The following is a 23,330-nucleotide window of genomic DNA, read 5'->3' as shown; positions in this document are numbered from 1 at the left end:
CATTCCAGACTTAGCCAAATTTCAGGATCAGGACCTTACTCAAGCCAGACTTGTTATCCTGTTGATCTCCCCGACAGCACTTCAAGTTATATTCATTTGATAAAATGTACCTCTTTGGACCTTTTCACATTGTCAAGACGTTAAAATCTTGCAAGGACAAAGCAAAATTGGATTTGTAGCTCCGGTCCTTCATTGAGGGACAGGAGCGATTTTTCCCCTGGAGGCATTTCTGTGCCCATGAAAATCTTCAATTTATATTCAATGGAAAGATTTCGCCTTTCTCCATCACTTCCAATTCGTAATTCATCTTGACCCTGCAGGAATAGTAAAATATTTGAAAACGAGCTCCCGTCCTTCACTGAGGGACAGGAGCGATTTTGCTCCTACAGGCCAAAATATCATGATTTCACACATTTAATCACTTCACAAGGCAAAAACAAATCATTAGAGATGCCTAGGATCAAAAATCAAAAATGTCAAAATTTGGTCAAAAATATTCAATTGGACAAAAATTCGCATTTCATCTTCAACACTTAGACAAATTTAAGCTCTGCATTCAAAATTCCAATTGAAAATAGACCATTCTGGCGAATTCATTTCATTCAAAATTTGCATTCTAGAAAAGGAAATGAAGCTCAAAAAGATCTCAAAACCGACTGGATTTTGGTCCAAAAAGACGGTAATTAAAACCCTAAGGCTTGACCCTAAATCCAGACAACTAACAAACTAACAAAACCCTAAAAAAGCAAAGCGAAAACGAGCAAAACGAGCAAAAAACATGGGTCCCCATTTGCAATGGGGCGATGTGTGAAAACGTCACAACAGGCATCAAGCTGAAACAATCACACCCCAGCTGGGAAATTCAACCACCCTGCTGAAACCCTCACCAAGCAATCTGAATCTCCACAAGGAATAGCGCATACACTCTGACCAATAATGCCAATGCCAAAAGAATCCACTACCAATCCATAGCTGAGGGCTACGTCCCAGCCAATAGCAATCATGGGGTTTGCATCCCAGAATGAAGAATTGCTCTACCAGAGCAATATTGCACCAAACAAGTTTTCAATATGTAAAAGATAATAAGAAATTAGGTTTCCTTCTCCTTATGTCTCTTTCCTTCCAAATCGAACCCTAAAGATATATGAAAAGTGCACTTTAATATAAAGTCATATTTTCCAATATTGGGTGCCCAAGTATAGAAAAAACACCACTTTTTCAATATAAACTAACTCCAAGCACCAAAAGGACCCTAGCAAGTGAAAATCATTTAGAAAACTTGAAGACCTTTCCAATGAGCTATAACACATAGGCATACGAATCCAGATGAAGCCAAAAACCCCTTATTACTCCGAAATGGCTATAGACATAGCCTTATTTAAAATATTAAAATGCTAACTTAGGAAATATTTAAATATATTAAAAATATAACCCAAATAGCTACAGAAAGCTCGAAACACACCAAAAGCCTGAAACTGAACCTGTCACCTGTCTGTGATTGATGTCGGAAATCATGGATCAACTGGCAGTCTCATCCCTAAAATCTAGGGATGCTCCTAGAAGCTAGGAAACACACCCAAATCTCTTGAAACTGAAACCAAGGAATTGTCTCATGGAACCCCAACCCTGGATGCTGTCATAACCTCCTTAAAGTAGATATAGCCTCCTAAAATGTAGGAACTGCCTCCTAAAATCGAGGAACTGCTCCAAACTGGTCTACTACTGCCAGAAACACCAAATCCAAACACTGAATATCTTGACTGAGTCTCTATCCACCATTGCCAGCCTACAAGACTCCATAATAGGCTCACTCACATGTCTCTGCTAGACAGAGCTAAAGAGGGGACATGACAAACTGGCAACTTGTGCAAGGAAGTGAGTGACAACAATCTTCAATTGTGGTTTATCCCTCCCATGTCATGTCTACCATCCAATAGGGTCAATTTGAGCTAATATAGCTCTATCCAACCTTGCCTGTGGTATACTCAATGTTGGACCACAAAGATTTGCAAAGTCAAGGAATTGTGTGCGAAGTATTGAACCTTGCTCCTCTGGATACATCTTATCAATGGCCCATGTGAACTTATCTAAAACCTCTTGGACATTACATAAAGTAACCCTTCCATTCTGTTGGTGTACGTTTTATCATATACCGAACATTTAGAATAAAATATCCAAGGATACTCTATCCTCTCCTGAACAAAATCACTACTTATGCCAAGATTGCGAGAAAGACCATAAGGCGACTCCAAGGTCTATATGTGCGAATGGGCGACTTTATGTGGATAGCCTCTTGGGTAATGTGTGCTGAAATACAAGGGGGACTTACGCTTAACAACTGGTGTCATCCACAAGCTAGACTTAGACGAATTTATCAATAACTGCTCTTTGTTTTTGGATTTTCTGTTTTGAGATTTAAAAAAAAAAACAGGATAAAAAGGATTAGGGTTTAGGAATTCTAACTACTACTAAGTTATTCTTATGAACTCAAGAGACGGTAAAGACTGGGTGAAATTGGTAACGACACTTTGTTTCGCCACACTTGGACAACTAGGCAAAGCGGGTGCAATCTTCTAGGGTTGTGCTTAAAATTTTCACACCTATGAATAATACCAACAATTGAACAATATTACTCAAAGTAGAAGTTAAGTATCCACATCAAAAGCTCCGGCTAACTTTACACATCGAATGAAAAATATCCATCCAACAAAAGTATGAGCAAAATTTCACCAATCTAAACTATCAATCCTTCATTCATCTAACAACTTCAAAGCAAATTACTTAAAGCAAATCTATTCTAAATGTTGAAGGAAATATGCAACCATGCAACCACTTGATAACAATAAGACTTCAAAACAATATTGATAATGAACTTTTTATTATCCAAGTAGCTCTACGCAACAATTTCATAAATCTTTCCACTCTGAAATGAAATGAGAGAATGAGTTTATATAGAGTTTCTAAAAACAAATGAATGGCCGAGATCAATCTAAGATCAACGATCAAGATCAAGACAACCTAACCCTAATTAGAGTTTCCCAAAATAAAATTAATATTCAGTGCATGTAAGACAAGTGGCACAAGGTGCTATCTTTTAGGATTGCACCCCCTTCTCCTGTTGAGAGGCACACTGTTCAATGAACTTGTACACAATCTGATCAACCTCCTCCATCATGACATGTGGCAGCATACTGACTCTGAATTCTAATCCTTCCAAATCATCTGCACATATAGCAAAAGTGATTGCCCAATCTAATTCCTGTTTTTGTGAGCACTAACTCCCAAATCTTTTTTTGTGAGAACCAACCCACTGGAAGCACCAACTCCCACTTCAGAATTCGTGAGCACCAACCCACTGGAAGCACCAACTCCCACTTCAGAATTCGTGAGCACCAACCCACTTCACATAAATCTGATTTTCCACCTTGACAATGTTGCTATAACAAAGGATGATGGACAACTTTTTCTTCCACGAACTTTCTTCTTCAATATGTTAAAATCTTCCTCTCAAATCCTCTATAACATGATCATAAATCTGCATATACATCTTCATATAAATCTGTCTTGGATTTACTTATTCTTTTCCATAATTCTGCCATAAAACTATCATAAGTCTTCCCATATAAAGCCTTCACAAATCTGGAATGATCTTCTATATATTCTTATTCAGCCTGTTCATGTTCCTTTTGTATATCTGAATAAATTTTCTTTATGTCTGCATATATACTCTTTATATCTGCTTCATCTTAATTTCTCATTCTGCTGTATACCTCGTCAAACTTCCACGCACTCATCCAAAATATATTCTTTTTTTTTAATTCTTCACACTCCACACATATTCACAGCATTCTAAACTGATTCTGATTTGTATATATATATGTATCTTCTTCTTACCCTTACGTTGAAGGATTACATCCCTTTAATGCTTAATCGCACCACTTGGAGCAAACTTTTTCTTTAAAACAAAATACATCTTTTATTAAGTTGTTTGCTTAAACAAACCTCTTCTCCTTTTTAATACTGATTGCATCTTTTAGAATAGTCAAAGTGCTTTATTTAACAAACACATCATTATGAAATCAAACGCCACCTTTCACTAATCGCAGATCTTCATTTAATATTAATCACTTCCTTTACTAACTTCATTAAACAAATTACTCCTTTGTAAATTGCGAACTTTGCACCTCCTCCATGAATCTATTTCATTAATACATTGCTATGAGTTGATTTTCTTAGTCATTAATCGACTTGCACTTGTCTTCTCATGGACTTTCTTAGCCTTATGATTTTTATTAGCATTATGTTTATGTGTCAATACTCCTTGCATATACATATCATCTTTATCTTCTGATATGTTTCTGTGTCAACACTGCTTATTCCCTTCCACGCAGAGCGTTATGGTCATCTTATCATGTTGGTATTTTTATCTTCATTGCTGCCTTTTCACGTGAATCACTGTCTATTGGCAATTACTGTTTTTATTCATTAATAAAAACGCTACTCTCAATAATGTTAACCATTATTTATTATGTGGTTTTTAACTTCAGAAATATAATCACTTCCTCAATGCTTATTCGCAGGTATAACAAAGCCGTCATTCATAGAAATAGACTTTCTATCCATAATATTCACTGACTTATTTGTTCTTACAAACTGTTGTGTATGAAGTCGTTGCTTTCCATGAGAGTCGATTTGCCTGATCTGTATGTCTCTTATTTTAGCGTTCCTTGTAAAATATTTTCCTCCAGGACTTCAATATTGAATTAGCATTGGCTGCGCACATCCATGTCGTATATTCATTTGTCTATCTCCTTGAATATATCCGTAGCCTTCACAAATCCTTATCAGTCGCTTCTTTAAATTCTGTGCATAAATTTTGTATCATTTGTATGAGCTAAAAAATGATAGATGCTCATCGACACTTTTTTATCTCATGCTGCGAATCTGCACCACCATCTTTATTAGAATATATATTAGATTCTTAATACAAATCGGCCACATCCACAGAATGCTGCTATAAAACATGAAGTTGATATTTTAATCAATCTATCCTTCATTAATTGCTGTCTCTGGTCAAACGTGTGTTATCTGTAAAACTGCACCTTATTTTATCTGCCACACTTCTTTCATTGACCCTTTAATATAGTTGTCCTTCTGATCTTGATACAATCGCTTATGTCCTTCAATCACCGCCTTTGTATTATACCTTGATAATTCCCTTAAGCTAAACTTAATTAACATAGTGCTTTGTCGATCATCGTAAAGTGTACTGTTCTTATCTCCCTTATAAAGAAGTCTGCCATATCGTTGATTTTATCTCCATTACAAAGAAGTCTGCCATATCAATGTTTAAATCTTTAATTTAAACATTATCTTTTCTCTAATCACTACCCTCTCTGAATATGTAATAGCTCCTTGATATATCTCAATACTTATATACTGTCTTAATCTGAATTGTTACTTTCATATCTCACATATACTCATATATATTGTGAATGTCTTCTTCTTCATATAGTATTCTTGTGTCATAAGTATGGGATCAACCACAAGACCGATGATTGTCTAGATCTTTAATTTAGACAATACAATCAACCTTTTCAATCATGATGATAGCTGAACATAATTGGAGCATTTATCTTGATAGTAATAGAAGCATCAATGACAACTTTGTCTTTACTTCTTTGACATCAATGACAACATTTCCAACACAATGGGGCAATGGATAGACATTATTGTAGCATGACCCATCTATGGATTTATAGATGTAGTGGAAACATCACCAACTTGTCAGGACCAGATGGTGTGGTTAAAGGTACTTGTTATACCCAATTTATTACACAGTATAAGAATTAAGTGAGATGTGCAACCATAAAAAGGAAAGTTGCCGGCATCACTTATAGTATTTGCATTGCAGGTTTTAATTTTGCAGCTGACCCCAGTTGACTATTATACATAAAACAACAATAATAACAATATGTTCTTCAGTGGGAACTGGCAAATATAATTAATTTTTTTTATTGTTAGGTACTTTGGTTATACTGACTTACCTGTTCCTTTTCATACGGTCTTCTAAATATTGCACACTTTTCAATTATCTTTGTCCTCTGCCAATGCACTTTAGGGTTATACCGAGAGTTTAATCTAGAGATTCATTTGGATGAATTGACTTTCATCATGTATCATTCATATACAGTAGTGAAATCCAATTATTCTTATTCTAGTTCTCTCTGTCTTGGTCAATGTGGTTTTTAGCATGGACAGAGGATGAAATAGTTAATTATTTCTGGATTTTATGAATGCATCGAATTGTTCCCTGGTTTTTGTGAGTTGTTTAGTAGATAATGTGTAAATTCATACATCTCAATGCCATTATAGACCCCTATAATCTAAGAAAAAATTCAAGAGAATCTTCAAGAAACTTCAAAATTTGTATTTCTCGGGTTTCAAGGAGGTCAAGGAATACATTGACCTCACTTGATTCTCTTTATGTTTTGTTTTGAAAGCTGAAATGAGTTGAGTATAAAGTCTAAGAGTGTCATTTATTTATATGCAGTCCAGTTGATTGTATACATTGGACAACTGCTGCACAATTATCACTTTTGGAAGATGAAATGCGTAGAATGGAGCGCGTAAATGTAAGATAAATTATCAATATTACTTTATTTACATCTGTATAATTCATTTCTTTCTTAATATGTAGAGTAAAATCCATTCAAAATTTTTGTGAAATGGCTCGCCTACATTTGATTGTGGAGAGGCAAATTTTTTTGAAATAATAAACTGAAACTAAGAAAGGCAACTACAATTTACATGGCTGCTTTAGCATTCTTTCCTGGAAGATTTCCAACACTATACTGAGATGGACATGTGAGTTCTTCTGAAAAACCAAGTAGCCCTTAGCGGAACAAACTTTTCTGAATGAGATCTTGATGGAAAAACAGCTTATAAACATTGTTTTTAGTCAGACATCTAACATCTCATTGACTGTTATTGAAAAGAAGAAAACAGATGAACAAACTGAAATCTCAGTTTTTTAAGAAAAATATATCATTGTTCCTTGTTGAAACTTAGTAGCTGCGGTAAGATAAATGATTGAATGAGAGACTTCATTTATCTCTCATTCAATCATCTACCTTATCAATATAACTACAATATAAGTATAGATCTCATGATTAAATAAACGAACTTGTTATAATCATCTTATATGCATAATCGATAAAATTACTCATGCTGTGATCAGACCAGAATTATAACTACCATAGCTATCATATTATAGTATCGATCGATGCTATCATATGATAACTATAATAGTTATCATCCTAAAATGCATGTTAATACCGATCATTTATTTGTTGATTATGATTGACTTATCTCGTTCATTTATCGGGTAACTACATTACTTCACGTTGCCCCGATTATTAATAGTTATTGGCATAAGCATGTTAAATGACGTGACCGATAGTTATCGGTATAACACATGATAAAGAGAAATGACGTGACCGATAGATATCGGCATAACACATGGTAAGTGGTTATATTAAACTGAAACGGTGTCTATGCACTGATCAAGACATGTCTTGATTGGGCATGTCTAAAAGACATGACCGATCAAGGCATGCCTTGATTGGTGAAGCATAGAACTATAAGTATATGCAAATGAAGTGCTGAAGAGGCATCAAAATAATTAATGTTATCTTCAGCAACCTATGACATAAGAAATAAAAAATATCAGTAAAGAAAATAATAATATATATAAATTCAGACTTGAACATAAATTTGAATATCATTTACATGGTATCAGAGCCACGCTGATCGAACCTGAGGCATTCAAATTTGAGAAGTTCAAACCGAAGATATAAACATCATATTTCCCATGGCTAACGCTCACAGATTTGAGGACAGACTTGAAGGAGGCGACAATTTTTCAGCATGGAAGCTCAGAATTAAAATGATTCTAAAAGAAAACAAGGTTGAATCATTTATTAAAGTTAAATCTAAATAACCAGAGGATGAACCTGACAAATCAACATGGATCAAGGGAAATGAAAAAGCTATGAAGATCATAGTCGATGGAGTAAGAAATCGCACCATGCCAATAATAACAAAACATGAAACTGCCTATCATATGTTCAAATCACTCGAAAGTGCATTTGAAATAAATAATGCAAGTCGAACCCTGGCTCTAAAAAGAGAAATAAATTATGTAAGTATGAACAAAGGGGAGTCAATCAATGCATACTTTATGCGGATATTAGCCCTAAGGGATGAACTGGCAATGCTTGGATATGAGATCCAGAGCAAAGAGCTAACGCTCATTGCTCTAGATGGGTTGCCTAGTACATGGGAGACATTCGTCCAAGGCATCAGTGCAAGAGATAGATATCCAAAATTGGATAGGCTAAGAGCAGATTGTCTTCAAGAAGAGTCAAGGCTAAATAAGAAAGGGATCAAACAAAAGAATATAGATGAAGATCTCCATGTTTTAAATACCAACTCCAACAAGAAAAACAAGAAGAAACACTTCAAGAAGAGAAAGAACTGACATGACAAAAAGTCATCTAAAAGAGACAACTCTCATATTCAGTGCTTTAGGTGTGATCAATATGGACACTATGCAGCAAGATGTCCAGATAGAATCAAACAACAAGCTACATTTGCAAAAGTTAAAAGGGAAGAATATGACTCCGAGAAGCTTGTATTCTACTCCGCTCTCTCTAGTCAAGTATCCAATAAATCTAACAATTGGATCATTGACAATGGGTCTTCAAGACACATCACTGGGTATAGAGAATTACTGGATTCCATGGTAGAAGAAACCGACGAGGAAGTAACCATTGGTGATGACTCTGCAAATCCAGTGAAAGGCGTCGGTATCTGCACCATTAAGCTGAAGACAGGCATGTCTCTTCAACTCACTGGAGTCCTATACATTCCTGGCAACAAGAGGAACTTAATCTCCATATCTGCACTTGAAGATGATGGGTACAGAATAACATTCATGAATGGTAAAGTTCTAGTATGGCCACAAAACTCTTGCATCAAGAAGGCTACAACCCTAGGACATAGAAAAGGCTATTTATACGAGGAATGTACTAAATCTAACCTAGCCCTACTTCATGAGATTACAGATTCAAATGAAATTTGGCATAGAAGATTAGGTCATTTAAACTTTCGTGCTTTATGTTCAATGGAAAAATTAGTAATTGGTTTGCCTAAGTTAAAACAATACCATTCTGGTAAAAACAAGCAATGTTTTAGAGCTAGTTCACTTTGACCTATGTGGGCCAATGTCTGTACCATCATTAGGGGGGTTCCTTTACTATGTAATATTCATTGATGACTTCTCCAGGAAGACCTGGATCTATTTTCTTAAACGTAAAGAATTGGAAGAGATTCTCAAGAGATTTAAGGAATTCAAATCTCTCTCTGAAAACTCTTCCGAAAGGAAAATAAAAACCTTAAGGACTGATAATGGGAGGGAATACACCTCAGACATGTTTAGAGAATTTTGTAAAGATGCTGGGATTAAGAGGGAGTTCACTGTCCCCTACAATCCCCAACAAAATGGGGTTGTGTTGTGACGTATTCACACATCGCCCCATTGCAAATGGGGACCCCTAATTTTTTTTTTTTTGCTTTCTGGGGTTTGCTTTCTGGGTGTTTAGGGTTTGTTTGTTAGCCTTTGCATTTTGAGTGTCGCCAGGGGATCAATAGGATGGTAGGCTTTACTTGAGCGAGGTGAGTCTTTGGGGCCCCAAAATTAGGGTTTCTTTGAGAGTCTTCCTTAGGGCCTGGTTTTGCTCTTGTTGCTAATTGTGTCTTGCTTGGTGAGTATCATCCTTGAAGGTCTGAGTTAGGTCGAGTTGGTGAGTGATGAAGTCTGGAATGTCACCCTGATCTTCAAATGCCTTGAAATTTGGCTAAGTCTGGAATGCCCTGATCCTGAAATTTGGCTAAGTCTGGAATGTCCTGATCTTGAAATTTGACTAAGTCTGGAAAACTGAAGAATCCTCCAAAAACTAGATTTTGCAATATAACTCCTGGAGGTCCGAAACCACTCTCAAACATCCAGAAAGTATATATGGAATATAACTTAAAGTATAAACTTATACTTAAATGTTATATTCCATAAAATGATCCTGGCAGAGAGTCCAAAATGTCAAATTCCGCTCCTGACCCTTCCAAAGGGTCCAAAGCGAGTTTCGCTCCTGACCCTTCCAAAGGGTCCAGAGCGAAATTCTCCATAAGACATTCTACTTTGACCAAAACCTAGAACTAACGCATTCCCAGACTTGAATGAAGGCAAAAGCACTTGTTTGAATGAAGAAATGCAAAAAAATTGAAGTCAGGATCATGGCCTAAGGTTAATTTCGCTCCCGACCCTTCCAAAGGGTCCAGAGCGAAATTCTTATTTCCTCTATTTCCTCCTTAGCTTGACCAAGTTTGTAGACTTTTGAGGCATAATTGAGAAGGTTTGATGAAACTTTGCCTTGGAGAGGAGATTTTAGACCTCGGGATGATGGATTCTAGCCTGGGAGAGGAATTTCGCTCCTGACCCTTCCAAAGGGTCCAGAGCGAAAATCCTCATAACTCTCATTTTCCTTCCTTGTTTTGGATGGGCGCTGGTTTATTAGGCTTTGTGTGTGTCTTGATGTGTTCTTGCCTTGAGAAGTGTTTTGAAAAGTGAGGATCTTGTACAAAAATAGGAATTTCGCTCCTGACCCTTCCAAAGGGTCCAGAGCGAAATTCTTCATAAGCCTCATTTGCTCCCTTGTTTTGGATACCAACCTTGTTCCATGGGCGAATTTGGGAAGGAAATAACATGTCTCTACCTTTTGAGGTGATGGAACGTAGAAATGTGAAGGATTTTGGCCAAGATTAGGAATTTCGCTCCTGACCCTTCCAAAGGGTCCAGAGCGAAATTCTCTATAATCCTCATTTGCTACCTTGAATGGGCTTAAAACCTGGTTCCTCAAGTGGAAAACAATCTATATTTGCCTCCAGGAGAAGACTGAAGTTTGAAAAATGAGCAATTAAAGCCTAATCAAGATTTTCGCTGCTGACCCTTCTAAAGGTCCAGAGCGAAAATCAACCTAAGACTCATTTCTGGCCTTATTTGACCAAATTTTGATTTGCAAGGCATTTTGAAGGGAAGAGTAGACATGTTTGGACGCTGGAAATGTTTGAAAGCTTTGAAAAAATGAAGGATTCTAGCCAAGAAGGTGAATTTCGCTCCTCACCCTTCCAAAGGGTCTAGAGTGAAATTCCTTGCAAGCCTATTCTTTTGACCTTGTTTTGGCTTAAGACCTTATCCCTTGGGTGAAGGATGATGTTTAGTTACCTCTTGAGGTGATTTTGAGTTGGAAAAAGGAAGAATCAAGCCCAAATCATGATTTTCGCTCCTGACCCTTCCAAAGGGTCCAGAGCGAAAATCCTCCTAGACCTCATTTCCTTCCCTATTTGACCAAATTGTGATGTCCAAAGCATGTTGAAAGGGGAAATGGACATGATCTTGCCTTTGAGAGTGTTTGGAAGTTGTGAAAATGAAGGATTTTAGCCAGGAAAGGAAATTTCGCTCCTGACCCTTCCAAAGGATCCAGAGCGAAATTCCTTATAAGCCTACTTTTTAACCTTTCTTGGACATGAAACCTTGTTCCTAGGGCAATGAAGGATGAGATTCTACCTTGCAAAGAAGTTTCAAGTTGAAAGAATGATGATTTTGGGTCAAGAATGAGATTTTTGCTCCTGAACCTTCCAGAGGGTCTAGGGCGAAATTCTTATGGAGCCTGTCCTTGGAAAGAATTTTAAGCAAACTTCATTTTAGTATCTTCTTGTTGATGATTTAAGGTATAAAATGCTATGTTGAAATGGATTTATTATGTGTCCTTAATCATCTTTTGATTTGTTTTGCAGATGAAAGAAGATCAAGCCAAGACAAGGACGATCTTCTCCAATCCAGCATCAACAAGGACGACCTTCTCCAGTCCAGCATCAACAAGGACGACCTTCTTCAATCCAGCATCAACAAGGACGACCACTTCCAATCCAGCATCATCGAGGACGACCACTTCCAGCCCAGCATCATCAAGGACGACCTCTTCCAGTCCAGCATTCGAAGGAAAGGTACACCATCCATCCTGCACATCAAAGACAAAGGAGGTCAGAGCAAGGGTCCGTTGGAGAAGCAAACAGTTTCAGAAGAGTTAACTAAAGTTAGCTTCTCAGCATCATCAAATTGAGCATCTACCAGGTTACAAGTGTCTGACAAAGTGGCATCCCAGTCATCACTCCTCCAGTCAGATTGGTCCATCTCAGCGTGTCCAGATTCAATGTACCTGACTCCTCAAAGATGACACAAACTTCGATGTACCTACCCCTGTTATCCATTGGTCGAATATTCCAGAGAAGACATGTGTCCAAGTAATGCAATTATTTCATTGGCCAGAATTGAATTTGTTGTAACAAACCCTAATTAGGGTTTCCATTGTAAAATCTCGGCCATTGATCTCAAGTTGATCTGAGCCATCGAATTGTATTGAGGGCACTATATAAGCCCTGGCTCCTCATTTGTAAAGGCTAATAGTTAGTCAATAGTTAGAAAGTGAATAGTTAGCTAATAGTGAATAGTTAGTTGATAGAATAGCAATTAGAGTAGAATAGAAAGAGAAGGCAAAGATTGTTGCCAAGATGTTGTTGTAAAAGACTTGTAAAACTTCATTGAAGAAATGGTGAAATCTATGGGCCGATTCAACAATTTGCATGGTCTTTATACTTCTCAGATTTGATTTCATGTTATTAGATGAGTGGAAGAAATGTGTTTGATTGATGGTGAAATTTGTATATCCATACTACTAGCGGTTTGTTGATTGCAGACTTGCCTTGTGTAGTCCACTGGAATCATTCAGCTTGAGCTTAACTTCAATTGTCGCTTCTTCATTGACATGCATCAGCCTGATGGTGTCTATGCCTGTAGCGATGATCTGAACATCATAAAGCTTTCCTCCGAATATCGCACTAATCTTGTGGAGATGGTCCTGGGATGTCAAAACAAGACTTAGTTAGAATTTTATCAAAGATCAATCATTGCTCCTACATTCTTAGTGTCAGAATTAGATCCTTCCCTCGTCCTCATCCTTTTTTCTTTTTTTTTCAAAATCTAGGCTAGTGAAATCCTGTGATTCCAGCAAATCAGACGTTTAGGTAGTCAAGTGTAAGTCCCCTTGTGATTCCAGCAAAATCACATCATACCACAAAGAGCTTATCCACGAATAGAGATCCTACATAACGGGAACCTTGAAGCTTCTCCGATTGATCCTTCTGCGATATTTTCAGCATTCGGGAGCTTTATTCAAGAGAGGATAAGGTACCTTTAGGTATTTTATTCTGTGTTTGATCGTGTACAAAATACACATCAACAGGTTGCTGAGAGAAAAAATAGAACCATTGTAGAGGCAGCCAAAGCCATGCTTCTTGACCAAAACTTAGAAACTCATCTTTGTGCAGAAGCCTCCAACACTACTGTATACATACAAAATAGATGCCCTCACTCCCACATTGAAGATAAAACCCCTAAAGAAGTTTTCATAGGTATAAAAGCTGATATCACTCACTTTAGGATATTCGGATGCCTTGTTTATATCCATATACGTAAAGAGAAAAGAACAAAACTAGAACCTTCTGGAAGAAAAGGAATCTTTGTTGGGTATAGTGAAACTTCTAAAGCCTATAGAATATTTGTACTTGGACATAGTAATATTGAACTCAGTAGAGATGTAATATTTGAAGAAGACAGCTTTCAAAAGGGCTAGATACTCTATTGAGTCAGAGACTTATGTTCCATCTTTAGACCTAGAAAAGTATCTTGTTCTTGAGGTTCAGAGGGAGTATTCAGAAGAGAATGAGAATGAAGTTTAGATTCCACACCAGGAAAACCCTAAGAAAAGACCACTATGGGTTCACAAAACAATGGAAGATGCAAGGAAGTTCGTAGCTCCTTCAGGGACCTTTAGAGAAAATAAGAGGCCCCAAAGATTCACTAGCTATGTAGCCTTAATGAATGATCTATCCAAATCAGAACCTTCTAATGTATCAGAAGCACTTAAACACCAAGTATGGAAAGATGCCATGTCAGAGGAATATCAATCCATCTTAAACAATGATGTTTGGGAAATTGTTCCTAGACCAAAAAGAAAATTTGTTGTTTCATCCAAGTGGCTATTCAAAATCAAACATGCTGCAGATGGTAGCATAGAGAAACATAAAGCCAGATTTGTAGCCAGAGGGTTCTCACAAAAGTAGGGAATAGACTATGATGAGACTTTCGCTCCAGTTGCTAGATACACCTCAGTCAAAGCAGTACTAGCCATTGCAGTAGCCAAAGGATGGAAAGTCCATCAGATGGATGTAAAAACTGCTTTCTTGAATGGGAAAATTGAGGAGGAAGTCTACTTAGAGCAGCCATAAGGGTTTGAGATCCACAATGCAGAATCACATTTGTGCAGATTAAAGAAAGCCCTATATGGACTGAAAAAAGCCCCCAGGGCCTTGTATGAAAGAATTGACAGCTACCTCATGGGATTAGGATTCTCAAAGAATGACGCAGATCCAAATCTATACTTCAAACGAATCAAAGGTGAGATGTTGATATTGATCTTGTATGTTGATGATCTTTTGATTACAGGAGAAAGTCATCTTATTGATCAATGTAAGAAAGACCTTGAGAAGGTGTTTGATATGAAGGATTTAGGCCTTCTACATTACTTCCTTGGATTGGAAGTTTGGCAAAACTCTGACAATAATGTGCTTAATCAAGGGAAGTACACCTTAGACATATTGAAGAGATTTGGCATGATGAACTGCAGACCGATGACTTCTCCCATGTAAACTAATCTTCAGAAACTGAAGGAGGCAGCAACAGATTCCCCATTGGTTTATCCTATGCTCTACAGACAGATGATTGGATCATTAATGTATCTAGTCAATACTAGACCTGATATTTGTTATCCAGTAAATGCCTTGAGTCAATTCATGTGTGAACCTAAGGAGATTCATCTTATGGTAGTAAAACATATAATGAGATACCTTCAAGGCACTCTCAACTATGGACTTAGTATGAGAATATTGATTTGAATCTACACGGGTTCACTGATTCAGATTGGGCTGGAAGTGTGATTGACAGGAAAAGCACCTCAGGGTGCTGCTTCAGCTTCGGTTCAACCATGATATATTGGATTAGCAAAAAACAGTTTTCAGTAGCTTAGAGCTCTACGGATTCTGAATATATCACAGCTTCTATGGCTGCACGCGAAGCTGTATGGCTACAAAAGTTACTTGTGGGATTACTCGGAGGACCAATGAAGCCTACTATAATTCATTGTGACAGTCAAAGTTGTATAAAACTCTCTGTAAACCTTGTATTTCATGATAGATCCAAACACATTGAGATCCCTTATCACTATGTGAGAGATATGGTGGATAGAAATGTGATTCAGTTACAATACAACAGTACAGGAGACCAGACAACAGACATACTGACCAAACCTCTAGCCAGAGTAAAAGTTGAACACTTCTGAAAAGGTCTTGTTATGATTGAGTTATAATCAGTTTTTGTAATCTGTACTAATATATGAGATGTTTAATGTGTAAACTTATTTTGTCGTGTTATGACTTATGGGCTCCACCTCCTGTGTACAATTCTAAAAGGTGACGATCTTTTAGACTATGAACACTAGTATTAAACATTATGAGGTGACGATCTTGTAATGTTGATATCATGCTGACTTGATATCACTTTGACTCATGGATGTGCCATGATATGTTATGGTAGACATTATGTGACGTAATGTTAGTGCACATGCCATAACCTGGATATAAGGGAATTCAACATTCTTAAGTATTTTATATCCAAGGTATCACGTGTTATGTGATACTGATATCGCGTGTTATGTGATATCTATATCACAAGATGATGTGATATATTCCTGTGTCACTCATTATGTGATGCTTCATGTCATGAGCATATGTGATATGATCCTTTGTATTATGTAGTCGTATAATACATTTTATTATGAGAAATATGATGCTTATTTCATAGGTCTATAGTTATCTTCCCTAGCTAAGAGGGAGTGTTGAAACTTAGTAGCTTCGGTAAGATAAATGATTGAATGAGAGACTTCATTTATCTCTCATTCAATCATCTACCTTATCGATATAACTACAGTATAAGTATAGACCTCATGATTAAATAAATGAACTTGTTATAATCATCTTATATGCATAATCGATAATATTACTCATGCTATGATCAGACCAGAATTATAACTACCATAGCTATCATATGATAGCATCGATTGATGCTATCATATGATAACTATAATAGTTATCATCCTAAAATGCATGTTAATACCGATCATTTATTTGTTGATTATGATTGACTTATCTCGATCATTTATCGGGTAACTATATTACTTCACGTTGCCCCGATTATTAATAGTTATCGGCATAAGCATGTTAAATGACGTGACCGATAGTTATCGGTATAACACAAGATAAAGAGAAATGACGCTACCGATAGTTATCAGTATAACACATGGTAAGTGGTTATATTAAACTGAAACGGTGTCTATGCACCGATCCAGACATGTCTTGCTCGGGCATGTCTAAAAGACATGACCGATCAAGGCATGCCTTGATTGGTGAAGCATAGAACTATAAGTATATGCAAATGAAGTGCTGAAGAGGCATCAAAATAATTAATGTTATCTTCAACAACCTATAACATAAGAAACAAAAAATATCAGTAAAGAAAATAATAATATATATAAATTCAGACTTGAACATAAATTTGAATATCATTTACATTCCTCTAGGGCATCTCCTCTCCTATATGCAGCTATGTAAACACAAACTAAAACCAGGAAATTAAACAAAGTTTAGTTTTGCAGGGGATCCTGAAAAGCACATTTATCATTCTCGCCAGTTAATGTCAAGCCTTGTCACCAGCCATGTGTCTTAAACTTTTACCTGGTCTTTTGTAAAAGGGTTTTCATCAAGAAGAGGTGAAGGTTGTAGAAAGTCTCCAAGGCATATGGATTTCTGCTGCTGATCTTGTACAAGAGCTTAAGAATCTGTCCCACAGCAACAGTAACATCCTGTTAAAATCTTAAAAATACAAAACCTCTTTAGGAGGGTGGGCCCTTTGGAGATATTTTTTCTTGTCTAGAGCAACTTGACTATCACAAATCTGAGATCCTCCATTGCCTCTTTATGGGCACAAAACTCTTGGGTAGGAGTAAGGGCTTTAGAAATCTTTTCAGAAGGGGCACTAGAAGGAGACTTAACTCAAGAATAACTGTGCTTGAAATGGGAGAAATGAAGTGGTATTTAGTGATGGATAAATTATCAAGTAGCAGTTTAAACTCATATTGAATAAATTCCCTAACATCAAGCCGATTCGCTTCCAATCAGCTAGTAATCTTGAAATGATAATTCAATGCTGTATTAATTAAGGAGAAGAATACTCCTTATATAGAAAATGACAAGATGATCCTTTCATAACAGAAACAATCGAGAATAGAAACAGGGAAGGCAGAAAGGAAACTTCCTAAAACTACTAAAGACGAAAGACAAACATAAGTTTCTAAATACCAACTAAGATGACCATTATATCAATATTACAATATTATTTTAATACCCTCCCTTAATGGCCATTCTACTAACTACCCAACAAAAGACTTGACATAATCTATAGGTCATTTGGCCACAAAAGCATAGAAGGCTGCCCCCTTCTCTTCAAAATGCTCAATGACATGAGCTCGCTATTGAGACCCTCCTTGGTTTTACAAAACTTTTGGATATGACCAAGTTTACCACAATCCTTTCAACATGATGTTGGGTAACAAAGCTATCCTTCCCACTATTTAGAGACATGGAAACTGAGATCAGCTTGTCAAAAAACTTAACAGTTTTGAAAGAACACGATTTTGTCCTAAAAACCGTTAAAATCTTTTGCAGAAAAACACCATTTGCCCTTAGAAACCTTATGTGTGACCTAAAAGAAGCTGCAAGAAACCACGATTTTAACCAAAAATTGATAAAAAGAGCACCATGATTTTGTGGAAAAATCAGCAAATCCTCGACGTGATGCTTAAATCACACACAATTTTGTGAAAAAATCTGCAAAAACCTTTGTTTTGTGGAAAAACAATAAAACCCTATAATCACGATTTTATTTAAAAATCATCAAAACTTCTAAAAAAATTTCAGGTAACAATACCACCATAAAAAACTTTTGGAAATAAATTCCAGGTAAATACCCACGATTTTTTTTTTAAAAATTTGTCAAAATTTTTTTTAACATGCTTTGATACTATGAAATGATAATTCGATGTTGTAATTAATTAAGGAGAGGAATACTCCTTATATAGAAAATTACAAGACGATCTTTCCATAACGAAAACAATTGAGAATAGAAACATGAAAGACAAAAATTAAACTTTTAAATTTAACTAAAGATGAAAGACATAAACATAACTTTCTAAATACCAACTAAGATGGCCATTATGTCAATATTATAATATTATTTTAATAATTCTTAGCTTGGTTAAACTGCATAATGGCTATGACATTGTTAAACAATTCCATAGCTAAAAATAGGGATGAGTGTTGACAGAAAAACCTAGACTAGAGTTAAAGGTTTTACACTCTATTATATGTAGTAAGTGTTGGAATATTTGTCATTGATGTCCTCTAGTTCGTTCAGTATGGAGTTGATAATTCGTTTGTTATCTTTAGTTTGACAACAACACATACATAAGTATTACAAAAACACATAATGCTGAATGCACAAAACTTACAATGAATTTATAAGTATCACAGAACACAGGATAATGAATGTACCGAACTCTCAACACATTTGGTTACCATTCTTTTATATTCTTTTTGTATCATTTCTTTTGGAAATGATCCTGGTTCTATTCTATTCGTTTTATGTTTGATATCAGCAACAAATGAATTTGTATTAAACATGTTTGTAAGTATTGTTTTCAGTATAACATGGTTTGTGATTGAAACATGCTTATAATATCGATGCATATGTTGGTATGGGAGTTATTAGATAGTTATAAATGTTTTCAAACAACCACTAGTTAATAATCTTAATTAATTGATAAGTTATTTGTGGGAGTTTGAACCATAAGATAGTATTTGTGGCAGTTACAACTCTCGACGTGGGTTCCATATTCTTATATATGCTTTGTTGGGGTTCGATGGAAAAAAAGAGAGGTTGTGTGAATGTGAAAAAATAGTGAATACATTGTGCGGAGATATTCAGATTGAGATTTAAGCAAAGGTTGTGAGTATGTGAAAAGAAATAAAATTACATTGCTGTGTGTAAGATGTGGAAACATTTTCGGCCAAGTTTACTGAGAAATATAAATGTGTTGAGACTTAATTTCTAAAGACATTTCAAAATACAATGAAGATGTGTTGAGATTGACATGCAATGATAAGAAGTGCAGTCTGAAAAGACATGTTCATGTGGCGTATAATGACAGAGTTCTGAATTTGTATGCTATTCCAGAATAGCAGGTATAGATTATACTTCTGAGATTTACGTTTATGTGTGTTTTGATATTACAGCAACAAAGAATTCACTGACTTCATATGCAGTTTTGTCTTGAAGCTTTTTGTTATATACAAGGACTTTCATTTTGGATCAGTTGCATAATTTCTTTCAGATTGCAGAGATATCATTTCTTCAGAAGTACAGAGATTCTATGATTGCAGATTTATACGAAACACATCATATCTAATATACTTGTTTTGCAAATTATTCGAATCTGTATTTTGAATCAATTCTCTATTTGTTTATTGTGAGTGAATCAAATTTACAGTCTCATGATAAAGCAGTATAATCTAGAAACTGTTGGTGCTCTAGAAATTGATTGAGTTGATATGATCTAGAGATTTATTGTATTTAGAGTTGGTGCTCTAAGATTCTTGAGCTGGTGCTCAAATCATTGTATTGTGTATTTGGAGTGTTCGAGCTCTCATAATAATTTTGGCTGGGTTGGTGCCCAAAAGTTTGTAAGTGGATTAATTGTGAGGCTGTATTAGGACAGTAGATCCTAGCAGCATTTCTTACCGTGTTTTTCCCATCTTGGGTTTTGTAATGTCCCCTTTTCTGCTCTAGTTTGTTTTGGGGGCTGTTAGCTTGTCCTGAAGACTTGTAGGCTAGTCGGAAGCAGAATTTAGGGTTTCCTACCTCTAGGAGGATGTTTCTGTAGTTTCAAAGGCTTACATGTTGGAATTTGTCAATTTGGATTCTGCATTCCTTCTGGGTTTTCAGAAAGCTTCGCAGTGAGGGTACATGCATAGCAAGTTATGGAGTTTGACCAATTTACTATTTTTAGTAAGTGGAGGCAGAAGCAGTTGAGTTCTCTGGGTTTTCTAAGAGCTTTGCGATGGTATAACATGCAAACCAATCTGAGGACCTTTTGGGGACTTATTATTTTTAGTTTGGCAGCTGCTCAGAATGTGGTAAAAATCACTTTGGGAACACTTACTATTTTTCGCAGTATGCTATTTATAGTAAGTAATATTTTTGGCAGGGATTCTACAACTCAGCTCAGTGGCTATTTCTGACAGTATTATTTTGGCAGGATCCTGTATTCACTCAAATGACTATTTTTTGCATTTCAGTTCAGAGCTCCAACTTAGTTTAGTTTTGGTGATTTCCAGCACTTCAGTCTCCAGCTCACTTTGGAAATAATCAGTATTTGAGGAGAAGGTATTTTTAATATATTAATACCTTAGGCATAAGGTATTAGTATTTGATTATTTTATGGATGGACGACTTAGGAGGGGAGAAAATATTAATTTTATCCTAAGTCTATTTGGGCGAAATTTGCATATGACTTCAAGGGGGTCGTCATGGTGTTAATAATTAAATTATAACTCAAGGCAAATGGGGTGATTTTCTAAGTATATTGCCTTAGTAATATTTTTTATTTGGAAGTCATAGTTGGGTGCCCACTTGTAATATCCCAGATAAATTTTTTTTTTTTTTAAGAGCAATAAGAATTACCAGCCAACACATAACCCGTTAAGGTTAGAAAACATAAACTCAAAGCACCAAGTGCCCAATGTGGGAAGGTGAGAGCATACGGTGATAAGGGGTTCATTAGCTCACAAATTTGCTGGAAATGATAAAGAAAATACAATAATGGGCGGCAAGCCAGCCCCTTCTGCTTATCCAGCGGGAAAGCAAATAACTTGGCGGTGAACCAGCCAAGAGGACAATACAAGAGACACAAATCACTCGACCGCAATATTTCAGCGGGAGGACCAAATTACAAATTACTCAACTCGACTGCTTATGCAGCGGGAGGATCATTACAACCAACATCACTCGACCGCTTATGCAACGGGAGGACTGAATTACAATTTATCAGATGTAGGCAGCAAGCCAGCCTCTTCCTTTTTTCAACGGGATAAGAGATTACAATCTAGAATGGGTTAGTAGTACTACTACTTAACCTTACAATAAAAAGAAAAGTGAGAGTAGAAGAATAATGCTGAACATAAAAGATAATGATCATGAAACTCTTCCAACATAAAAAACAGCAGTCTGGAAATGCATAACCACCAGCCTATAAACTCACTAAATTAATCATATCTCTCTCAATACTCACTCAAACCACCCCAAATCACTCCCAAACCAACACTAGAACAGCAGCAACTAAGACAAACCAAAAGGAAGCCATCAAAACACCCCAAATTATTTGGCACACATCCCAATGCACCCTCTAAAACCCACGCCTAGCTAGGTATTTTCGATTTGCTTTAATAAATTCAATACTCAATGAAAGGTGCCACAAACTTACAATATGAATCGCCAGCAGCAAGAAGGATGATTGAACCAATACCTAGAATGACCAGACACTTAGGCAGAGAGGTGTGATAAAAAACGTGCTTCAGCCACAGGGAAACCAGCAACTCCAGAATTCACTCCAAACTCCAAAAACACTGAAATATGCAGTGAAAGTATCATAGATTATAGCACATAGCTAGGTACTATATCTCAAGTACAAAACTGCAAAGTATTAGGGAGCCGCACTCCAAAGCTTCAAAGTTCTGACGCCAATCCGAGAGCATAACAATGCAAATTTCCAAGATAGCCAAAATGAGAGCCCAAGGCTCATATTTATAACTTCATGACATCCCAAATGCAAATGCAAATGGCGCCAATCTCCATTCAAATTTACTTTCATTTCGCCTATGTCTCCCCACCAACATGGCGCCCACTTACCTTTCCTAGGTAAGTTCGAACTTTCCTTAGGGTGGCGTCTTTTTGCAATATTAAACATTAAACCAAAGATGTTTAATCGTCCTAAATGGCCACCAACAATTTCGCCCTTTGACTTAGGAAATAATCATATGAATATTAATTAATTATTTTTCCCTAAGTCATCCTCAACAATTAATCAGTATATTTAAATATTAAACCTTTGACAAGGAAATAATATTTAATTAAATTACTTATGACTCCCATACTGATCATTAACAAAAACCAGGATGAAGCGGAGTAAAGAAGACCAAAGAACTGCTGCAAGACCAGGACCCTGTCCACTGCCAAAAATAGAAATACTCCATACTGCCACTTACTAAAAATAGTAAGTCATGAATTACTACTCCGAAAAGAATGATCTTCGCATCCAGTGACAGAGCATGGAAAGCTCAGTAGGACAACATCATCCCAACAGCCAACCCCTAACTTACTAAAAATAGTAAGTTCTCGCCTCACCAATGTTTGAAACCCTAATTCTTCATTCCACATAGCCTACGAGTCTCAAGAATAGGCCAATGGACCACTGAAAGTACATCATCAAGAAGGGGGCATTACACCACTTTACGCTTTATTTTATGACACTTATATTTATTAAAAAGGGCGATTTTGGGTGAATGTGAGTTGGGCGAACTTGTGCAAGGAAATGAAATGAAATGCAACGCCAAATGTGGATGAAATGGAATGGCATTTGGTTTGGGCGTATTTGGAGAGCATTTGAATTTGAATTTGGCTGGCAAAAAGTTATAAATATAGGCCTTGGGCTCTCATTTGGTATCCATGAATATTTGTAACGAAGTGCTGCCGAATTGGTGCCAGAGTTGAGCTTCGAAGTTGAGAGCTTCCTAGCAACCATCAGTTTCGTACTTGAAAGACAATGCCTAGCTGATTATTTGTGGCTATCTTTCATCCAGAGAGATAGATTGTGCTAATTGAAGAGATTGAAAGATTTTTAGTTTTGGTGTGTTGTGTGTTTTTCCAGTTT

At 36.4% G+C, this 23,330-nt stretch overlaps 1 protein-coding gene across 1 annotated transcript in view; it reads left to right on the top strand.

The window, feature by feature from the left end:
* The window catches only part of LOC131034284 (chaperone protein dnaJ C76, chloroplastic), a 227,455-nt gene that overhangs the window by 65,444 nt on the left and 138,681 nt on the right, over nt 1-23,330 (top strand). Inside the window, exon 5 of the mRNA XM_057965730.2 lies at nt 6,554-6,635. Within this exon, the coding sequence (XP_057821713.2) occupies nt 6,554-6,635 (82 nt within the window). The remainder of the gene's footprint in view (nt 1-6,553; nt 6,636-23,330) is intronic.

Source organism: Cryptomeria japonica, chromosome 3, assembly GCF_030272615.1.
Source record: "Cryptomeria japonica chromosome 3, Sugi_1.0, whole genome shotgun sequence".
NCBI classification, from domain to species: domain Eukaryota; kingdom Viridiplantae; phylum Streptophyta; class Pinopsida; order Cupressales; family Cupressaceae; genus Cryptomeria; species Cryptomeria japonica.
Note: the sequence above shows the minus strand (reverse complement) of the source record. Positions and strands in the feature narration are given on the sequence as shown.